Source organism: Phodopus roborovskii, unplaced genomic scaffold (genome assembly GCF_943737965.1).
Source record: "Phodopus roborovskii unplaced genomic scaffold, PHOROB, whole genome shotgun sequence".
Classification (NCBI taxonomy): domain Eukaryota; kingdom Metazoa; phylum Chordata; class Mammalia; order Rodentia; family Cricetidae; genus Phodopus; species Phodopus roborovskii.
The window spans coordinates 1,846,475-1,864,402 of NW_026126571.1; the positions used below are offsets into that span (position 1 = coordinate 1,846,475).

The 17,928-nt window shown below is 47.9% G+C and overlaps 1 protein-coding gene across 1 annotated transcript; it reads left to right on the forward strand.

Annotated features, from left to right (window-relative positions):
- Nucleotides 1–2,041: 2,041 nt before the first annotated feature.
- On the forward strand, nt 2,042–12,694 carry Actg2 (actin gamma 2, smooth muscle). The gene is made up of 8 exons (XM_051202914.1): nt 2,042–2,199; nt 2,582–2,710; nt 4,217–4,327; nt 4,886–4,970; nt 6,339–6,500; nt 7,252–7,443; nt 10,127–10,308; nt 12,475–12,694. The coding sequence occupies exons 1-8, from the start codon at nt 2,074–2,076 to the stop codon at nt 12,616–12,618; spliced, it is 1,131 nt and encodes a 376-aa protein (XP_051058871.1). The 5' UTR covers nt 2,042–2,073; the 3' UTR covers nt 12,619–12,694.
- The last annotated feature ends 5,234 nt before the right edge of the window (nt 12,695–17,928 follow it).

Genomic DNA, 17,928 nt, shown 5'->3' on the forward strand with positions numbered 1-17,928 from the left:
TTACAGATGATTGTGAGCCACTATATGAAGCTGAACTCAGGTCATCTGTAAGAACAGCAAGTGCTCTTTTCCACTGGACCATCTCTAGCCCCAAAACCTTTTCTGATGCAATAGATGTTCTCGTTTCTATTTTGTGTTGGAATAAACTGGGGAAGGGCTGTGGGGGGACAATCCCAGGGAGAGTAAGGGGTATTAAACGGGAGGTGAGATACCAGAGCCAAGCCTGTCCCTTTGTAGTGAGTGGCAAGGGTGGGTTTTACTCCTCTGTCCTCATGCTGAGTTCAGGTCCCTAGGTAAGGGAGTCACTTGCACTAATTCTGCCTTGCAGGGAGGCTAAAACTCAAAAGCTGTGTTCCTAGCTGTGTAAGATCCTCTCAATGACGTTCGGATGAGATACATGTAAAAAGCGACCACAGCAGTTTGTCCGGCTTCCCATGAATGCAAGGCAGTTGTGACCTCAGCAAGCCTCAGCCACATTGGCTCCAAACCAGACACAGATAACTGGAGGGGTCAAGAGTTTCTCCTGAGAGGCATGGCAGGAGATGGCCCACAGTCCTCTGGGGCTGCTAGCTCTCTCACCTGCCTTCAGTGCCCTACCTCATCTATGGCTCTACCACAGAGGAGGAAACGGTTCTGGGGTTGGAGAGACGACTAGGTGGCTGAAGACACCTGTTCTTGCAGAGGATGCAGGTTCAGTTCCCAGAACCTGCATTGTAGCTCACAACCATCTGTAAGTCCAGTTCCAGGGGTTCTGATACCTTCTGCCCTCAGCGAGCACTGTCCACATGTGGTACACACACACACACACACACACACACACACACGCACGCACGCACGCACGCACACACGACACACACGCACACGCACACACATGCACACACATGCATGCACGATGCACACACACACAGAGACACACGCACGATGCGCACACACACACACGCAAACATATGAAAAATACATGTGCGAGGCGTAAGGTGGTTTAATTTCATTTGTCAGGGAGGCTGGGGGGAGGGGGGACTTTCCTTGGGAGGATTTTGCTTCCCTCCCGGCTTCTCACAGTCTTTTCCTTTTGAGCTGGTTACCTGTCAGTTTGTGAAAGTTCTTTCTTCTTGTAAATACTAATCCTGCCTCAGGCGATTCTCTGCACTGAATGAAAGCTTTGTGGCCATTTCATTTTTAAAATCAAATGCAATAAACTGGGCACTGTGGTGCACACCTTTGACCCCAGCACGCCGGAGGCAGAGGCAGGTGGATCCCAGAGTTTAATGCCAGCCTGGTCTATATAGTTTCAGGCCAGTCAAGGCTATATAGTAAGACCCCAGGAATGGAGAGATGGCTCAGTGGTTAAGAGGACTTACTGCTCTGGCAGAGGACCTGAGTTCAGTTCCCAGCACCCACACGGCAGCTCACAACCACCTGTAACTCCAGTCTTGGGGATCTGGAACCCTCTTCTGGCCCCCACAGACACACATGGGGCACATAGTGAAACCCTGCCTCAAACACTAAAATTAAATAAAAATAAGATGTATTTCTTGACTGGTTGCCATAACACAATGCAACAGATGAGGGCCTTTAAGGACAGAAATTTGTTTTCTAGCAACCTTGGACACTAAGAGTCTGAAGGTCAAGAGGTCTCCCCTGGCTGCCTTCTGGCCATGTCTTCACATAGTTCACACTCTCCATATATCCGTGTTCTGATTCTTTTTTTTTTTTTCTTACACAGATACTACCCTATGAGAGCAGTCATATTTCAGTCATAGTGGATTTTAACCTCATCCTAAACTCAGTTACCCTCTGTAAAGACCTGTTTCCAATTCCAGTCACATTTTGAGGTGTGAGGGTATTGGTGTACATTCCATATATGAGTCTTTGGCAACACATTCAGAGTTTAGCAGCTGCAGGAGGTATGAGACACAGCTTCCAGAAACAAGGAAGCCAAACATAAGTCTGTCTTTCCTAGAATGGGACCCCAGAGCCACGAAGACTGTCTCCTGTATTAGCTGACGAGCGGCTAACTGTTCTCTTCCAATCCAAAGGTGCTCCAGCCCCCCAGCTCACTCAGCCACACCCACCATGTGTGAAGAAGAGAGCACCGCCCTCGTGTGTGACAACGGCTCTGGACTGTGCAAGGCAGGCTTTGCGGGAGACGATGCCCCTAGGGCCGTCTTCCCCTCCATTGTGGGTCGCCCTCGACATCAGGTGTGTTCCCCTGAATCCTAGATGGTGAGCCCCCAGGAGTGAGCCATATAGGACCTGCATTGAAAGAACTGTATTGAGCTCTCTCTCTCTCTCTCTCCCTCCCTCCCTCCCTCCCTCCCTCCCTCCGCTCTGCAGACAGTATAAAGCAAGATAAGGGGATACATGTATCTATAGGCTTTGTTCTTCATAAAACCACAGTCCTCTGTGAGAGAAAAGGCATCGGCCCATGAGAAATCCCCCACCTCCTCTTCCCGTCCCAGAACACCTTTATTTCCTGCTTCCTTTCCTCGTCTCTTTCCTTCCCAGGGACATTACAATGTCTGAATCTCCGTGTGTGGACCCCTAAGCCAATCCACTTTTTCTCCTTCATTTCATGTCACAGGGTGTAATGGTGGGGATGGGCCAGAAAGACAGCTATGTGGGTGACGAGGCTCAGAGCAAGCGTGGGATCCTGACCCTCAAGTACCCCATCGAGCACGGCATCATCACCAACTGGGATGACATGGAGAAGGTATCCGAAGCCCCCGATACCATCACTTTCATGATGATGTCTCCTCCTGACTCTCCCGTCCCACAGCTCTCCACGCCCTGTCAATCTCCCTCGGGAATGCTTCCCACGCCTTCCTCCTTCCCTTTCCATTCCCTGGATAATTTCCAGCCTGAGCCCCAACCTCTCTCCCTGGACCATGGCAATGGCTTCCCCCACAGTATCCCTTGTCCTTTGCATCTGTACAATTCTCTATATTCCTAACTCTACGTCGCACCCTTTGAGGATCCAGGCAGACCTAATTTACAACCTTCGCCTCTCCCTCATGACTCCATCTGGCATGGTGTGGGCCCTTGTTTTTAAAAATGCTGAACGTCTCAGCTGGGGCTGAGAGATGGCTCAGCTGTTAAGAGCATTTGATGCTCTCCTAGAGGAGCCAGGTTTGGTCCCTACACCCACATCAGGCGACTCAAAACTATCTGCAGCTCCAGCTCCCTCTCCTACTTGTTTGCTCTGCCGTAAGTTCAGTAAGGGCAATGCTGACATAGCATTCTGATTCTGCAACGAAGCAATTAAGCAACATGCTAGGCGTTTCTGGAAGCATTTTGTTGTTTTGTATAAGAAAAGGCGGGAAACGGGCCAACGACGACGCTGCAAGTGGAAATGTCGGCAGCACCTTTCTAGTGTTCTTCTTATCAGTTCTGCCAACCATTGTCTCTGAGTTCCTGCCTTGGCTATGGCTGCCTTCTAACATGTGACAGAGAGCTTTCCTGAGCAGGTGGCAGTGGGGGCCGAGGGCTAGCCTTCGGGTGTGTGAAAGCCTTCTCGTTACAGAGGGGAGCAGACAAGATGCTGGAGAGAACAGCAAAGCAATGTGTGCACAAACCGCACACCCAGCCTTGGTTTCTTCCGTTGAGAGCTGGAGATTAAAAAAAAGAAGCAACTTTCTTGTGAGATGCAGTGGTTCACGCCTATAAACCCAGAGCTTGGGAGGCTGAGGCAGGAGGATTTTTGGTGTGAACTGAAGGCCAGCCTGGGTCATAGACTGAGACCCCATCTTAACCATACAATCTCCTTTTCCACTAGAGTGCTTTGGTGGTGAACCTAGACAATAATTTATTGTTACCCCAACATATGGACTGGAGCTTTGCAAATGACACTCATTATTCATGCACATCTCTAAGTACTTAATTTGAGAATATAAGAAACAAAATATTTTCTGACAGTGGGGACAGTATATGAACTCTATAAAGAAAGCCCTGGGAATATATTATGCATCTTAAAAGAAAAGCTGAATAGGAACTGGATGAGTTGCTCTGAAATAACTACTTAGTTATTTAGGGATGCAGAATCTTTTTTGCTTTTGTTTCATTTTTCACAACATGGCTTCTCTGTATAACAGCCCTGAGCTTCCCCAGATCCACCCTGCCTGTGTAGCACTTGGCTGTCCTCCAGTATGCACAGGCCAGTCAGATGATTCTCAGACCCCTGGGGAGTCTGTTGGGCTTCTCTGGCTTTTGTCTCCACTAGATCTGGCATCACTCCTTCTACAACGAGCTGCGGGTAGCACCAGAAGAACATCCAACCCTGCTCACAGAGGCCCCCCTGAACCCCAAGGCCAACCGGGAGAAGATGACCCAGGTAAGAGCACTGCGCACAGGGAAGTGTTCCGAGCACTTTCCCGCCAGCCTGGTCCCAGGGCCGTGTCAATCCTAAAATAACACAGAGAAGCTCTATTCCTTATAAAGCTGTTGGCCAATGGCTAGAGCTTCTTATTGGCCAGCTCTGTTTCTATCCATCTAAGTGTTTCCATGCGGTCTCATCTTACTGGAGAGAGGGTCCTGACGTCTTCTCTCACCTCCTACACCTTGACTCCTCTCTGCAACCTCTCCCAGAATCCTCCTTGTCTCCTAGTCCCGCCTACCTTGCTTCCCTATTGGCCAACGGTGCTTTATTCATTAACCAATAAGAGGAACGTATTTACAGAATGACTTCTCCCATCAGGGAAGCAGCCTAGCCATCATGTACCAACGCAGCAAAGTGACTATGGATTTGTATGTGTGGCAGGTTCCCTGGGGCATAAGGCAGGACCACTGAGTTGGTGTAGTTCTTGCCCTTGGGAAAACTGCAGAGCACTCTGTAGGCCAGGAGACCCCGCGATGTTTGTAAGGCAATGCTCCCTCCTTGCTGTCCTCCTAGATCATGTTTGAAACCTTCAATGTCCCTGCCATGTACGTCGCCATTCAAGCCGTACTCTCCCTCTATGCATCCGGCCGCACCACAGGTCAGTACCGCTGATGCTCCTGGCTCCAGATTTTCTTCGCAGTCCTGAGAATGGTCCGTGGTGGCCATACCTTCAGTTTTGAATGACAGAGTCTGCAGCAAGCCAAAGAAAAAGAATAAATAGCAAGGGGCAGATGATAGAGCCATAGATAGCGGAACGTCGTCAGATTGGTTACTCGAAACATCCAGTAGAAACTAGCTGGGGAAGCCCCATTGAGGTGGCCAGCTGGGAGTTCCCAAGAAAGAGTCCTGGGCGGGGCGGGGCCACCTCCAAGTAAAATGCCAGCAGGTAGGTGACTGACGGGGTGGGGCGTTGAGGCAATCAGCTGCAGTTCCTGATAGAGTTTCTCTCTACGGCAGCGGGAGCTTCTGGCTTCCCTTTCCCATTACAGGCAGTTTTTGTGCTGTGGGCTAAACAGTAGTAACATCTGTCAGAAACGGCTTAGCCGCTAGCTGTTCGTAAGGACATGGCGCTTTACTCTTCTGTTCTCTTCCTTCCCCGACAGAGTCAGGGCCAGCCCATCCGCAGGTAGGGCCTTGGAGGACACTTTGAGACAGATATACTGTTCATGGACATCACAAATGAGTGTGCCCCCGGAGCGTGCCGCGTGTGAGCCCGCGTGTATAGTTGGGAAGAGTTTACATGAGCTATCATTGACATATACATTGATGTGTGAGCAAGGCCTGTTTCCTTACCATGGTCATTCCAGGGACCTCATCCCCAAGCCTTTACTGCAGTGACTTCTCACAAAAGCACTGACCTTGATGTAAAGGGATGCCTGAGAAGCAGAGAATCTGTGATCCTCAACAGGGACTGAGCATTATCATGAATGCTTTTTAAAAATGTATTCTTTCATACATTCACTGCCTACCCAAGCATTTGTCCTTCCTTCAAGGGTTTTTTTCACAAAGCCTGTATCAAACAATAGGCATACCTGGCTGGAGAGATGGCTCAGCAGTTAGGCGCACATACTGCTTTTGTAGAGGACCTGAGTTCGGCTCTCAGCATCCACATTAGGCAGCTCCAACTCCAGGGGACTAGATGTCCTCATAGAGAATGTGCAGTCTAAAAGTAGCAACAGAAAGTGCAGCCCAGACTTGGGGTAAATTATCAAGTATCCATGTATGTATTTCAAGGAATCCAAGAAATTTAGATATAGTACTTGCCTTCTAGAATCCAATCTTCTAATTTAGGAGAAGGAAACAGACACACACACACACACACACACACACACACAATGAATGAGAATTCTCGTCGTAGGTGAATTTTCTTAACTACTAGAGGAACTATGATATTGGAAGATCTTTCAGAAACAGACTCCAGAAACAGACAAAAGATGAAAATGAGGTCTGTCTTCCCTGTCCACAGGCATCGTTCTGGATTCAGGGGACGGTGTGACCCACAATGTGCCCATCTATGAGGGCTATGCACTGCCCCATGCTATCATGCGTCTTGACCTGGCTGGCCGGGACCTCACGGACTACCTCATGAAGATTCTCACAGAAAGAGGCTATTCCTTTGTGACCACAGGTACCCGCACCTTTCCTCACTCAGACTTGAACTCAAAGCCCAGTCTCATCTAATACCAGAGGTTCTCGGGAATGATGGGACTTCTGTGGCTCTGACCTCAGATTGTCTTGGGGTGGACTGGGAAACCCTGTGCTTCATCCTCATTGGAGGTTCCCCATGGAGATGCTCTGAGGAGGAGGACAAGGCTTAGAGCTAGCTTCCTTCCCAGCGCTCTGCCAACGCCTTCCCAGCATTCCCTCCCCGCAGCATCCACTGCCTATGCTCATGTCACCTCAGGCCCAGTGGTTGCGGCAAGGTTTAGCTGTACTGGAGAGCTGGTGACGAATTTTCCTCCTTGGAGGTGTCTGTGGTTTCTATAAGAACAAATGATATTTAAAAAAAAAAATAATAATCTGAGAGGAGAGGGGCTCATGAAGCCCACCTGGGTAAGAGGGGACTTTTGGTAGTAATTTTTTTTAGATTCTGCCAAGTCATGAGAGCTAAGTTCAAGTCTACCCCATAACGTGCCCTGTAAGACCCCAGGAACAATTGTGGCATTGCCAAAGCAAGAAGAATGCCCCTTTGGGTTCCTGCTTGAGAATCCAGCCTTTCTGAGGGATGGGACATTTAACCCAGCATGGAGGAGAGCCTTGACTCTCTTTAGGGCAGTTCTGTCCTCTTCCTAAGGCTGGACTCAAAGTAGACTAAGAGCACATGATACAACCCAGCCTTCGGAGCCCCATAACTACTCCGCCATTTCTACACTCTCCAGCTGAGAGAGAAATCGTGCGAGACATCAAGGAGAAGCTGTGCTATGTAGCCTTGGATTTTGAGAATGAGATGGCCACAGCAGCCTCATCTTCCTCCCTGGAGAAGAGCTACGAGTTGCCTGATGGGCAGGTCATCACTATTGGCAATGAGCGCTTCCGCTGCCCTGAGACCCTCTTCCAGCCTTCCTTCATCGGTGAGGTGCTGCCTATGAGCCCTGCTCATCACTCAGAGGCAGGGCAGAGGGGCACAGGGTAGAGTACAAGGTGGAGGAGTACAGGGTAGAGAATGCAGGTTGGGGGTTGCAGGATAGAAGGGGGAGGGGTACACTGGTTTGGTTCCACATTAAAGGATGAAAATAATCTTCCTCCTGGAGGAAGACCAAAAGCGGGCCTAAATCTGAGTCCTCCCTGTCTCTTCCATCGCTAGTGTCTTCAGTCTGTCATCTGTCTGTTGTATGTGTCAGCTGCCTGTCTGGAACCAGTGCCTAGCAAAAAGCTTTGCTCTGTATTTCTTGAACAGCACAGGACGTATAGTATGAGAAAAGAATGAGGGATTCTTTACAGAAATCCTTAACTGAGTTCTACAAACTGTTATTTTACTGAGCCCATTAACCCAGAATACTCAGAGCCATACATAAAAGTTATCAACCTCTATCCTCATGTTGCTTCCAACATTCATGGGATGTTTGTTTCCTTTAAGGTTGCTTTCAACCTGTTGACTGCTTTCAGCAAATGGTTACCACAACACACACACACACACACGCGCACGCGCACGCGCACACGCACACACACGCACACACACACCATTCTGCATCAGGGACATGGAGGAATACATAGTTTAAGATTAAAGCTATGGAGTTAATTTAGGTTGTAAAAGGAGATTATATAGGAAGTTCAAAGAATAGCAAGTTTGGTCACATTGTTTTCTTAAAGGCAAGTTAAACAGGCTCAGTACACTACAGGACAGCAGATTGAGTACATAGTTTCAAATGGTCTTGATGCGTGCTATTAACTTGGTTGCAAGGTCTGGCAAAAGCTGACTTTCTAAACGTAAGAGATATCTTCAGAAAAAGTAGTTCCAACAATACGGGGTGGAGGGGCCGAGGCAGGGGGTTATAGGATGGAGTGCAGGGCGTATGGATATAGAGCAGAGGGTTCAACGGAGGAGTTAGACAGGGAGGGTGCAAGGCGAGGAGTTAGACAGGGAGGGTGCAAGGCTGAGGCCTGGATGACGTCTGAAAACACATAGTCACGTAAACTTTGTTACTTTTATCTGCCCTAAAATTTCCCAAGAAGGAACAGTATTGCATAAACAAGTAAATAAAAATGTAATTTTTGAATAGAAGACTAAGGAAATCAAGATAAAGAAAAAACCAGGATGGGTTTGGAATGGTGGCTTAGGGGTTAAGAGCATCTGCTGCTCTTGCAGAGGACCCAGCTTCAGTTCCCAGCACCCACACTGCAGCTCACAACTGATTGTAACTTCAGGTCTTGGGGATCCAGTACCCTCCTCTGGATTTCACGGGCACTTTCGTGAACATGCATGGTACACGTAAATTCATGTGGACATACGCATATGCCATTAAGTTTTTTAAGTAAAAACAAGACAGGTACTACAGCATGAAACTAATAATGAGGTGGAAGGTCAATCTAAACCATTTCTGCATCACTTGGCACTCATGTCTTAGAGGGCTGTATCTGGATAGAGGCACAGCGAGTGAGTCTGGGCTCAGACTTGACTTCCAGTGCTGACCTGAAACTCTCTACCTCTAAACACTGTCACGCTGGATGTACCATCTCCTCCCATCCATAGCTTTCTTGTCAATAAAAACTGAAATAATGGGGCGTTATGGAGAGATGACTCTCCAACTATAGGCTCTAACTGATCCTTACAGAGAGCCCAGATTCAATTCTCAGCACACTCACAACAGCTCCTAACAGCCTGTAACTATAGTTCCAGGGAATCTGACACCCTCTTCTTAGGTCCATGGGCACAAATCCATATTCAGACACATAAATAAAACAATAATAATAATAATAAACTTAAAATGGAAGTAGTGACATGTACTTAACAGATAGCACTATGACGAGGACTAAGAGATAATAAAGGGCTGGGCATTGGTGGAACATGCCTTTAAATCCTAGCACTCCAGAGACAGAGGCAGAAGGATTTCTGTGAGACCAGCCAGATCTATGGAGAAAGTTCCAGGATGGGCTCCAAAGCTGCACAGAGAAACCCTGTCTTGAAAAAAAAGAAAAGAAAAATACTTAATAAAGGAAGCCACTGTCTTGAGGAATGCTTAGGGGGAGATTGGGGAGCCGGAGTTTCTCTGGAGCTATGAAATTGCTCTAGAGCTGGGTGTGGTAGTATAGCAATGTAATCCCAATGCCTGTGGCCATCCTTAGCCGCATAGTAAACTCAAAGCCAGTCTGTCTTTAAAAAATGATACTGTGGTGACAGTTGCCCAGTTTTGAGGATATACTAACAATAATTGAAATGGTTACATCTCCTTAAAGCTGGGGTAAAAGTGTGCTGCTTCAGCAACGCGCCTTGTGTAACAGTGAGAAAGATCAGCTGAGGCTTGAAGAAGGGCGGGGCAGGGGTCTGAGCCTGTAGTCCTGTTGGCAGATGATCAAGGGTCTGAACCAGGGCAGCTGCGGTGGGGAGGACCCTTTAAAGCCCCTGGAGGTGCTTTTCTTTTGTCTGGTTTTGAAACAGTGTCTCATCCTGCAACCCAGGCTAGTCAGCCTGGAATTCACTGACCCTCCCACCTCAGCCTCCCAAATGCCTGGGATCACAAGCGTGAGCCACTATGCCTGGTATGAGCTACATTTCTGAAGGCATGGTTACTGACTGAACTCCGTAACCTCCCCCAGGCATGGAGTCAGCTGGAATCCATGAGACAACATACAACTCCATCATGAAGTGTGACATTGACATCCGCAAGGATTTGTATGCTAACAATGTCCTCTCGGGGGGCACCACCATGTACCCCGGCATTGCTGACAGGATGCAGAAGGAGATCACAGCCCTGGCTCCCAGCACCATGAAGATCAAGGTGGGTCGGGTGCTGGCCCTACTTCCCTTTTGCCTATTCGGGAGGTGTTGCTGGGTCTTGGAGCTTGGCAGTCTCCTGGTTTCGTCGTCATCCTGGTCTGCAGTCACTGGCATCAAGGGAGATTATGTTCCTAGGGCAATGATGGGATAAAGATAGGCTTAGCTTGGTGCAGTCCATAACCACATGGAAATCATATAAGAAGACATTGAAAGAATTTGAGATGATGACAATATTCAGGGAATTTGAAGGGAAATTAGGAGGAAGAGAGAGTGACTGGGGTCAGAGAGGTGACTCTGCCATTAAGAGCACTTGCTGCTGGGTCAGGCATGATGGTACACACCTTTGGCCCCAGGATTTGTGAGGCAGAGGCAGGTGGATCTCTGTGAGTTCCAGAATAGCCTGGTCTGCAAGCTGAGTTCTAGACCAGACAGGGATACACAGTGAGGCTCTGTCATAGGAAACAAAAAAGAATGCTTGCTGCTCTTCCAGAGGACCCAAGTTTGGTTCCCAGTACTTGAAATTTACATCTTATAAGAGCTGATGCTCTTCTGGCCTCCATGGATATTTGAATGTGCAAATACACACATACACACACAGAGACACATATACATATGGTTTTCTTCCTCCCTCCGTCCCTCCCTTCCTCCCTGCTCCCTCCTTTCCTCCCTCCCTTCCTTTCTTCCTCTTCCTCTCTTCCTTTCTCCCCTTCTTTATAACAAAAACGGTTCTGCAGGTAAAGGTGGCCTGTCACCGGGCCTGAAGACCAGAGTTTACTCCCCAGGTCTTACATGGTGAGAGGAGATAACTGACTCCAAAAGGTTGTTCTCTGGCTTCAAGAGAAATACCATGGCATGTGCATGACTACACCCCACACCACACCCCCCCATATGATAGATATATAGAGGGATGCATGCTTTGGTGGATTAATGGTGTACACCTGTAATTTCAACACTAGAAAGGTAGGGGCTTCAGATCAGGAATTCAAGGTTACCCTTGGCTATGCAAAGAATTCAAGGCCAGCTAAGGCGATGTGAGACCCTATCTCAAAAACAAGCAAACAATTAACAAAAACAAACAACAACAAAACACTTCAGACATTTCACAAACTAGAAAATGAGCTGGAGTTCCAAGCAGTCTGACATGTGGAAAGGCTTAGCAACACATGCATAAAATTGAGAGCCAGATACAAGCAGCCATTGCCAAACAAAGCTCAGAGCAGGGTTTAAGCAGACCGTCATGGAGTTAAGGACAGAATCAGCTCGGCCCAAAGTATCCACAAATCCAAACCCCAGGCAAGGACTGAACAAGGATCTTCTTATTGATTTCGGTATTGGTCAGCTCTTGCCAAGTAACAAACACCTGTAAAATCTCAAAGGCACATTAACAGCAGAAAGCCAGCTAATCCAAGTCAGCTTTGGCTGGGCAGCTCGATGGGGCTTTTCAGCTCAGGTCAAGCCCTGCATCTCAGCTTTCAAGGCTGAGTAGGAAGGATCAGCAGCTCCTACAGAGAGGTTCTTCTCGTGGAGAGGGGAAAGACACAGAGGGTATGGCCAACTATTGGAGTACATACTCATTCCTGTTTGTGTTGTGGTTGCCAGCATCCACTGGACAAGGCAACACAAGGCACAGCCCAAAGTCATAGGATAGAAGAACCCACTCCATGTGGAGGAGATGGAAGGTGGAAGGGTAGGGGACATTTCCAGCTCATTGATTTAGATTTATTTATTTTGTGTGTGTGGGGGGGTACATTTTGCCTGTGTGTGTATATGTATGTGCACCGCATGGAGACCAGAGGCTTCAGACCCCCTAGAACTGGGGTTATATATAGTTGTGAGCTGCCATGTGGATGCAGCTCAGGGACAGACTTTAGTTCCTCTGCAGGAGCAGCAAGTGCTCTTAACTGCTCAATCACCTCTCCAGTCCTAGCCTCTTCATTTCTGGCCACGGAGGTTGCCGTTTTCTGACGTGGGCTGGGAAAATTTCTGACCCTCCTTGCTTATTTTTAATTCTGTACCCTTCTTTTTGTGATGGGGTTTTGTATTGGTCTGGATGGTTTAGAATCTTAGTCTCACGTGAGCACCTGGCTTTGAGTTCCCCCAGTATCCGAGACCACGGCACGCAGCGCTCACTTATGACCCACCCTCTTGGTCTACGTTTTCTCTGCAGATCATTGCTCCTCCGGAGCGGAAGTACTCAGTCTGGATCGGAGGCTCCATCCTGGCCTCTCTCTCCACCTTCCAGCAGATGTGGATCAGCAAGCCCGAGTATGACGAAGCTGGGCCCTCCATCGTCCACAGAAAATGCTTCTAAAATCAGAGGGGCTTCTCTGAGGATCCCTTCAAGACTTCTGTTACCAGCCACAAAGCATTAAAACCTTCAAGCCTTACTACTCCGTGCGGGGCTCTTTTGTTCCTCATTGTTCAATGCTAAGGGATTTTCAAGCATTATTCCTCCTCCTTGTTAGATAATTATTGTGGGCGGTTTGCCTGTTATTTCTCTGTACCACATGTGTGCAGTGCCCGGGAAGGACAGAAGAGGGCACTGCATCCCCCTGGAAGTGGAATTAGAGATGGTTGTGAGCTGCCATGCTGGTGCTAGCTAGCAATTGAACCTGGGTCCCTCCAGCCTTCTTCTTTATTATTCTTTTCACAATGATGTGTTTGTGTGGGTGTATGTGCACGTGAGTGCAGGTGCCTGGAAAGGACCACAGGGTCCCTTGGGGTTACAGGCAACTGTGAGACACCCAAAAAGGGTGCTGGGCACCGAACGCAGGAGCTCTGTCACTCGGATCCCTCACACGGCATTTCTAAGCCCCACACTGCTGAGGCAGGTGCTATGGTTATCCCCACATCACTGACAAGGACTCACGTTTCTGGAAGCTGAGTTCCTACTCACACCTTGCCAGATATGTGGTTCTTGCTCTCATTAATGTTCAAGCCATGAAGGTAAAATGCATTGCAGAAAGAATGCTAACTTTAGTGTCGAATACACTTGAGCTTCCTTGGTTCCAGGGACCTTAACTCTGCTGAGCTTCCTTTTTGTACCGTTCCCTGCCCTTGCTAGCTTACCAAGGACTAGGCCGACGGCCGTCCTGCTAGCTAGGATCAGACGCAGGACCCTCACTGCCGCCTGATGTCCTTTGCTTTTGCTTCATTGGCCTAGTCCTGGCCTCCGTGCTCCTGGAAATGCAGCCTGGCCCCCAGCCATTGCAAACATACACACTTAGAGACAGCGGGGTCCAGTGGCCCAGTGCAGAGACCTCAAATTCTTGGACAGTAGCCCACACTTGAGTGTTGGGAGTGGTGGGAGGGAGAGTATGTTTCCAAGACTCCTTGGAAGAATGCCGACTTAGGATCTATTTTCCAGAAGCAGATCCTGGAACCAGGATGTGTGTGTGTGGTTTTCTACAGAAACCTCTGGCTGTTCAGAAGTTGCTGAAGAGCCTTGGTCAGCAAAGTCCCTTTTGGAGGGTTGCTTGCATCTAACCCCCACACACTGCTCTAGAAGCTAAGCCAAGTCGGAAGTAGAAAGCTGGCACCCACAATCCCAGCCTGCTAGAGACTGGTGAGGGTGCACCCTGGGAACACAAGAGCTCTTTGGCCTTCATGTGTGCTTCCTCAGGCATTTCTCCAAGAGACTGGCTGTTGGAAGGCAAAGCTCAGGGACATGCGCGCACACACACAGACACACACGCGCACAGCACACACACACTCACACATACATATACACACAGACACACACATACACACGCGCACAGCACACACACTCACACATACATATACACACAGACACACACATACACACGCGCACAGCACACAAACTCACACATACATATACACACAGACACACACATACACACGCGCACACGCACGCACACACACCTGTGTGAGCACATACATATGTGTGTGGGAAGCTGCTTGTGCCAGAGAGGGCACCCAGTGTCCTCCTCTATCATTTTCTGCCTATTCCTTTGAGGCAGGATCTCTCCCTGAACATGGATGGGCCTTTTGCTTTCTAGGCTGGAGACCAGAAAGCCCCAGCAATCTTTGTGTCCTTGTCCACCCTGGAGCTATGTTTACAGACGTTTGTGGGAATGCCTACAAATTTAGAAATCTACGTAGATCCTGGGGACCTGTACTCCAATCTTCTCGGTTACAGAACACGTGATCTTAATCCAGTCCCTTGTTGTAGATTCTTTAGCTGATGTCAAGTTATGTGCTGATAAGGAGAGGCACTGCGGTTTGAAAATCAGAAGAAAATTTTCAAAAGGAGGCTAGAGAGACTGTTCAGTGGGTGCAGATGTGCATGTCTAAGGACCTTAGCTGGGATCCCCAAACACACACAAAGCTGGATGCATAGTACCCATCTGTGATCCCAGATGGGAACAGAAACATTAGAATACCAGAAACTCATGGGCCAGGCAGCCTAGCACAACACTGGTAACAACAAGAAATCCTGTCTTGAACAAGGTAGCGGGCGAGAACCCACACCCGAGGTTGTCCTCTGACCTCTATACATGCACTCACACTTATACAAGTATACATACACACTCAAATATGCACACAACCCAATATGTTAAATAAATAGATGCCCAAGCAACAGAAGAAAGACACCGTTTTGAACATTTGGCTCACACGTTTTAATGATGGCATAGTCTCTATTGTGTTGTCAGCCAGCTTTGCTTATGTCAGCAACAGTTATAAGCACTTGAAAAAAAAAATCATGCATCCTTCAGAGCTGCAGTCAGAGACCTAAGCATGGAACCTGACACAGCAGATGCTTAGCAAATCTGGGACGAGCAGAGGGAAGCTGCCTGACTAGAGTTCTGCAGGGGCATCAGTCTCTATGCATTAACTCCAGCAGAGTGAGGAAGTATCTCACTGTCCATGGTGCGGAGTGAATCCCATTATACAACATGGCACAACTTTCCTCGGGCCAGCGCCAGAGCTGGGATGAGATGACCCCATTGACATCAGCCAACAGGAACTAGTAGCTCTAGGGAGGAGTTACTTTAGTAAACCCTTTAATTGCCCTTTCTCGGGGATAGAGAGGGTGCCTGTAGAGGCTGGAATCTGAAATGTAACTCACAACCTGGTGGTTTTGAAGGCCTTTAGGAGATGGGGTCTGTCTCTAGGCGTGGGCCTATAAAGGTTATCCCCACCTGCTTTACCCCCCAGCTCAGACCCCTGGTTTACTATCGTCATCCCCCCCCCCCCCGCTTTACCCCCCAGCTCAGACCCCTGGTTTACTATGCTGCTCCCTGCCATCCCAGCCTTTATCATGGACTGAGATCCTTCTGTAACCAAGAGCCAAAAGGAAACCTTTCCTCTCCTAATATGCTTCCGTTGGGCATCCTGCTACGAGAAAAGTAATACAGTTCCCCGTCATTCCAAGAGACCCGAGCCTCTGGCCACAGGTTCTTTCTCTTAGGATTTAGTATTGGAATGAAAGAGATTGTAGCTGGGGGTTGGCCTCAGATTTCTTCTGTAGCTGGAAACACCCTGAGCTGCTGGCTCTCCTAGGCGCTGATTATCACTGTCACTTGTCCAGCATGATTAAGCTTACAAATGGCATGGCATATAGTAAGTATAAATAAAGGATAGGAAGACTATTACTAATAATGGCATCAGGATACCTGGCAGACCACTAGGTTTAAAAACATTGATTTTGTTCATTAATTCACATCATAAATCCAAACTAAAAAAAGAAAAAAAGCATGATGACACATGCTTGTAATCGAAGCACCTGAGTTCAAGAACAGCCTGAGCTACATAGTGAGAATCCTTCTTTAAAAAACATAAATGTTTAGAAAATAAAAAATAGACATGTTTGCTGGGAACCAAACCCAGGTCTTCTGCAAGAGCAGCAGATGCTCTTAGCCTGCTAAGCCATCTCTCCAACCCCATGCTGATTCATCTTAATAGCCACATATATATATATGTATAGTCTCACACCGTAGCCCAGGCTGGCCTGGAGGGCTTGAATTGCAACACTCCTCCTGACTCTACCTCTCAGGTACTGGGATCACAGACAGGAGTTACCATACCTGGTTTTCCTTGGTACGTTTCTATGAGTTTGTAAAAAACCAACTCTTAGACACTCTAATTTTTAGGAGTTTAGTTGCCCGTATTTACCTATATCTGCAGACACTTCCTTGTTGAACTTCCCAATGATCCTGAGGACAAAGAGAGCCTCTCAAACTTTGGGTGTGGGGAGGGGCACGTATGCAAATATTCCCAGCTCTGAATGTATTCAGGCAAAGAAATGTAAAAGACATTCTTACACAGAGATGGTGGTGGGAAGGGGTGTGAGTTAGCAGCTCCAGTCTCCATCAGCATTCCACCTAAGGTTTCCCCACGTATTTAAATTTTTTAATGTTTTTAGTTAGTTTTCATTTATTTGGGGTGGGGAGAATAGGCATGTGCTAAGGCATACATTAGAGGTGAGAGGACATATCGCGGTTAAATAAGGGGTAAGGGAGTTCTTTTTTTTCTTCCAATCAGGACTGTGGTACTCAGGTGGACAGGCTTAGCACCTTTAAGCCATCTTCCAAGCCCTCTTCCCCTTTTTGAGACAGTGTCATGTATCTCAAGACGGTCTCAAATGCATTGTGTAACCAAGAATGACTTTGAACTTCTAATCCTCCTGCCTCTGCCTCCACCTCTCAAGTTCTAGGATTACAGGTTCATGCCCTCATACTGCGATTTTGTGCTGGGGGATCAAACACAGGGCTTTGTGAATGCTAGGCAAACACTCTATCAACAAGATACCTTGTTACCATCACCCCCAGCCTTCATTCTACAAAAAAAAAAAAAAAAAAAAAAAAAAAAAAAAAAAAAAGTGAATTTAGCCAACCTGTATCTATCTAAGGTGTACTGCCAACAAGGCTTCACACCTCAGATCTCTCTCTGTGGCTCCACAGGTCACAGCTCTCGGGCTGTGGGACTGGAGGTTTTATTCCTTCCCATCTCTCTCCTCCTCGCCATGGGTCATTCCCACGGAGCCATACTAAATCCAACACTACCCTAATGAGACTTTCCAGTGGCTTGAATGAGCATTTTACTTACTTAAAAGTCAAAATAAGAAACGGGGCATAATATGCTGATCCTTCAAAGTAAAAATAGTGGTCCAACATCGTGCTGGCAGTTACACAGAATTATTCGTGTAAGTTATTGGATTGTGTTCCCCTCCTACTTAAAATGTCCAGTTTCTTCCTGTAGGCAATAAATTCCCAAAACATGGAGGAAGGAGCCGTTCACTTTAGAGACAGTAAGACGGCTCAGCAGGGGAAAGCGCTAGCTGCCAATATTGACTACCTGAGTTTGGTCTTCAGAACCCCGCATGGTGGAAGGAGAGAACGGACTCTCGGAGGTTGTGTTGACTCCCACACGTGCATCCTCACGGCGTAAATAAAATAATACATAGCTGGCATGGTGGGGCACACGTGTACTCCCACCACTTGGGAGGGAGGGGCAGGAGGAGCAGACCAAATCACACGACATGAGTGAGACCCTGCCTCAAAATATCAAAGTTAAGCAAGTGCAACTTAGGGTTTTTCAGTTACAATTTTTATGGCGTTGATGACCCAACCCAGGGCTTTGTGCACGCGAGGCAGGCACA

Excerpts from the sequence above, each read along its gene's own strand:
- Actg2 (XM_051202914.1), top strand. The coding sequence starts at position 2,074 with ATGTGTGAAGAAGAGAGCACCGCCCTCGTGTGTGACAACGGCTCTGGA. Across the intron at positions 4,971-6,338 it reads TGCATCCGGCCGCACCACAG|GCATCGTTCTGGATTCAGGG; the intron begins GTCAGTACCGCT and ends CCCTGTCCACAG. Across the intron at positions 7,444-10,126 it reads CTTCCAGCCTTCCTTCATCG|GCATGGAGTCAGCTGGAATC; the intron begins GTGAGGTGCTGC and ends AACCTCCCCCAG.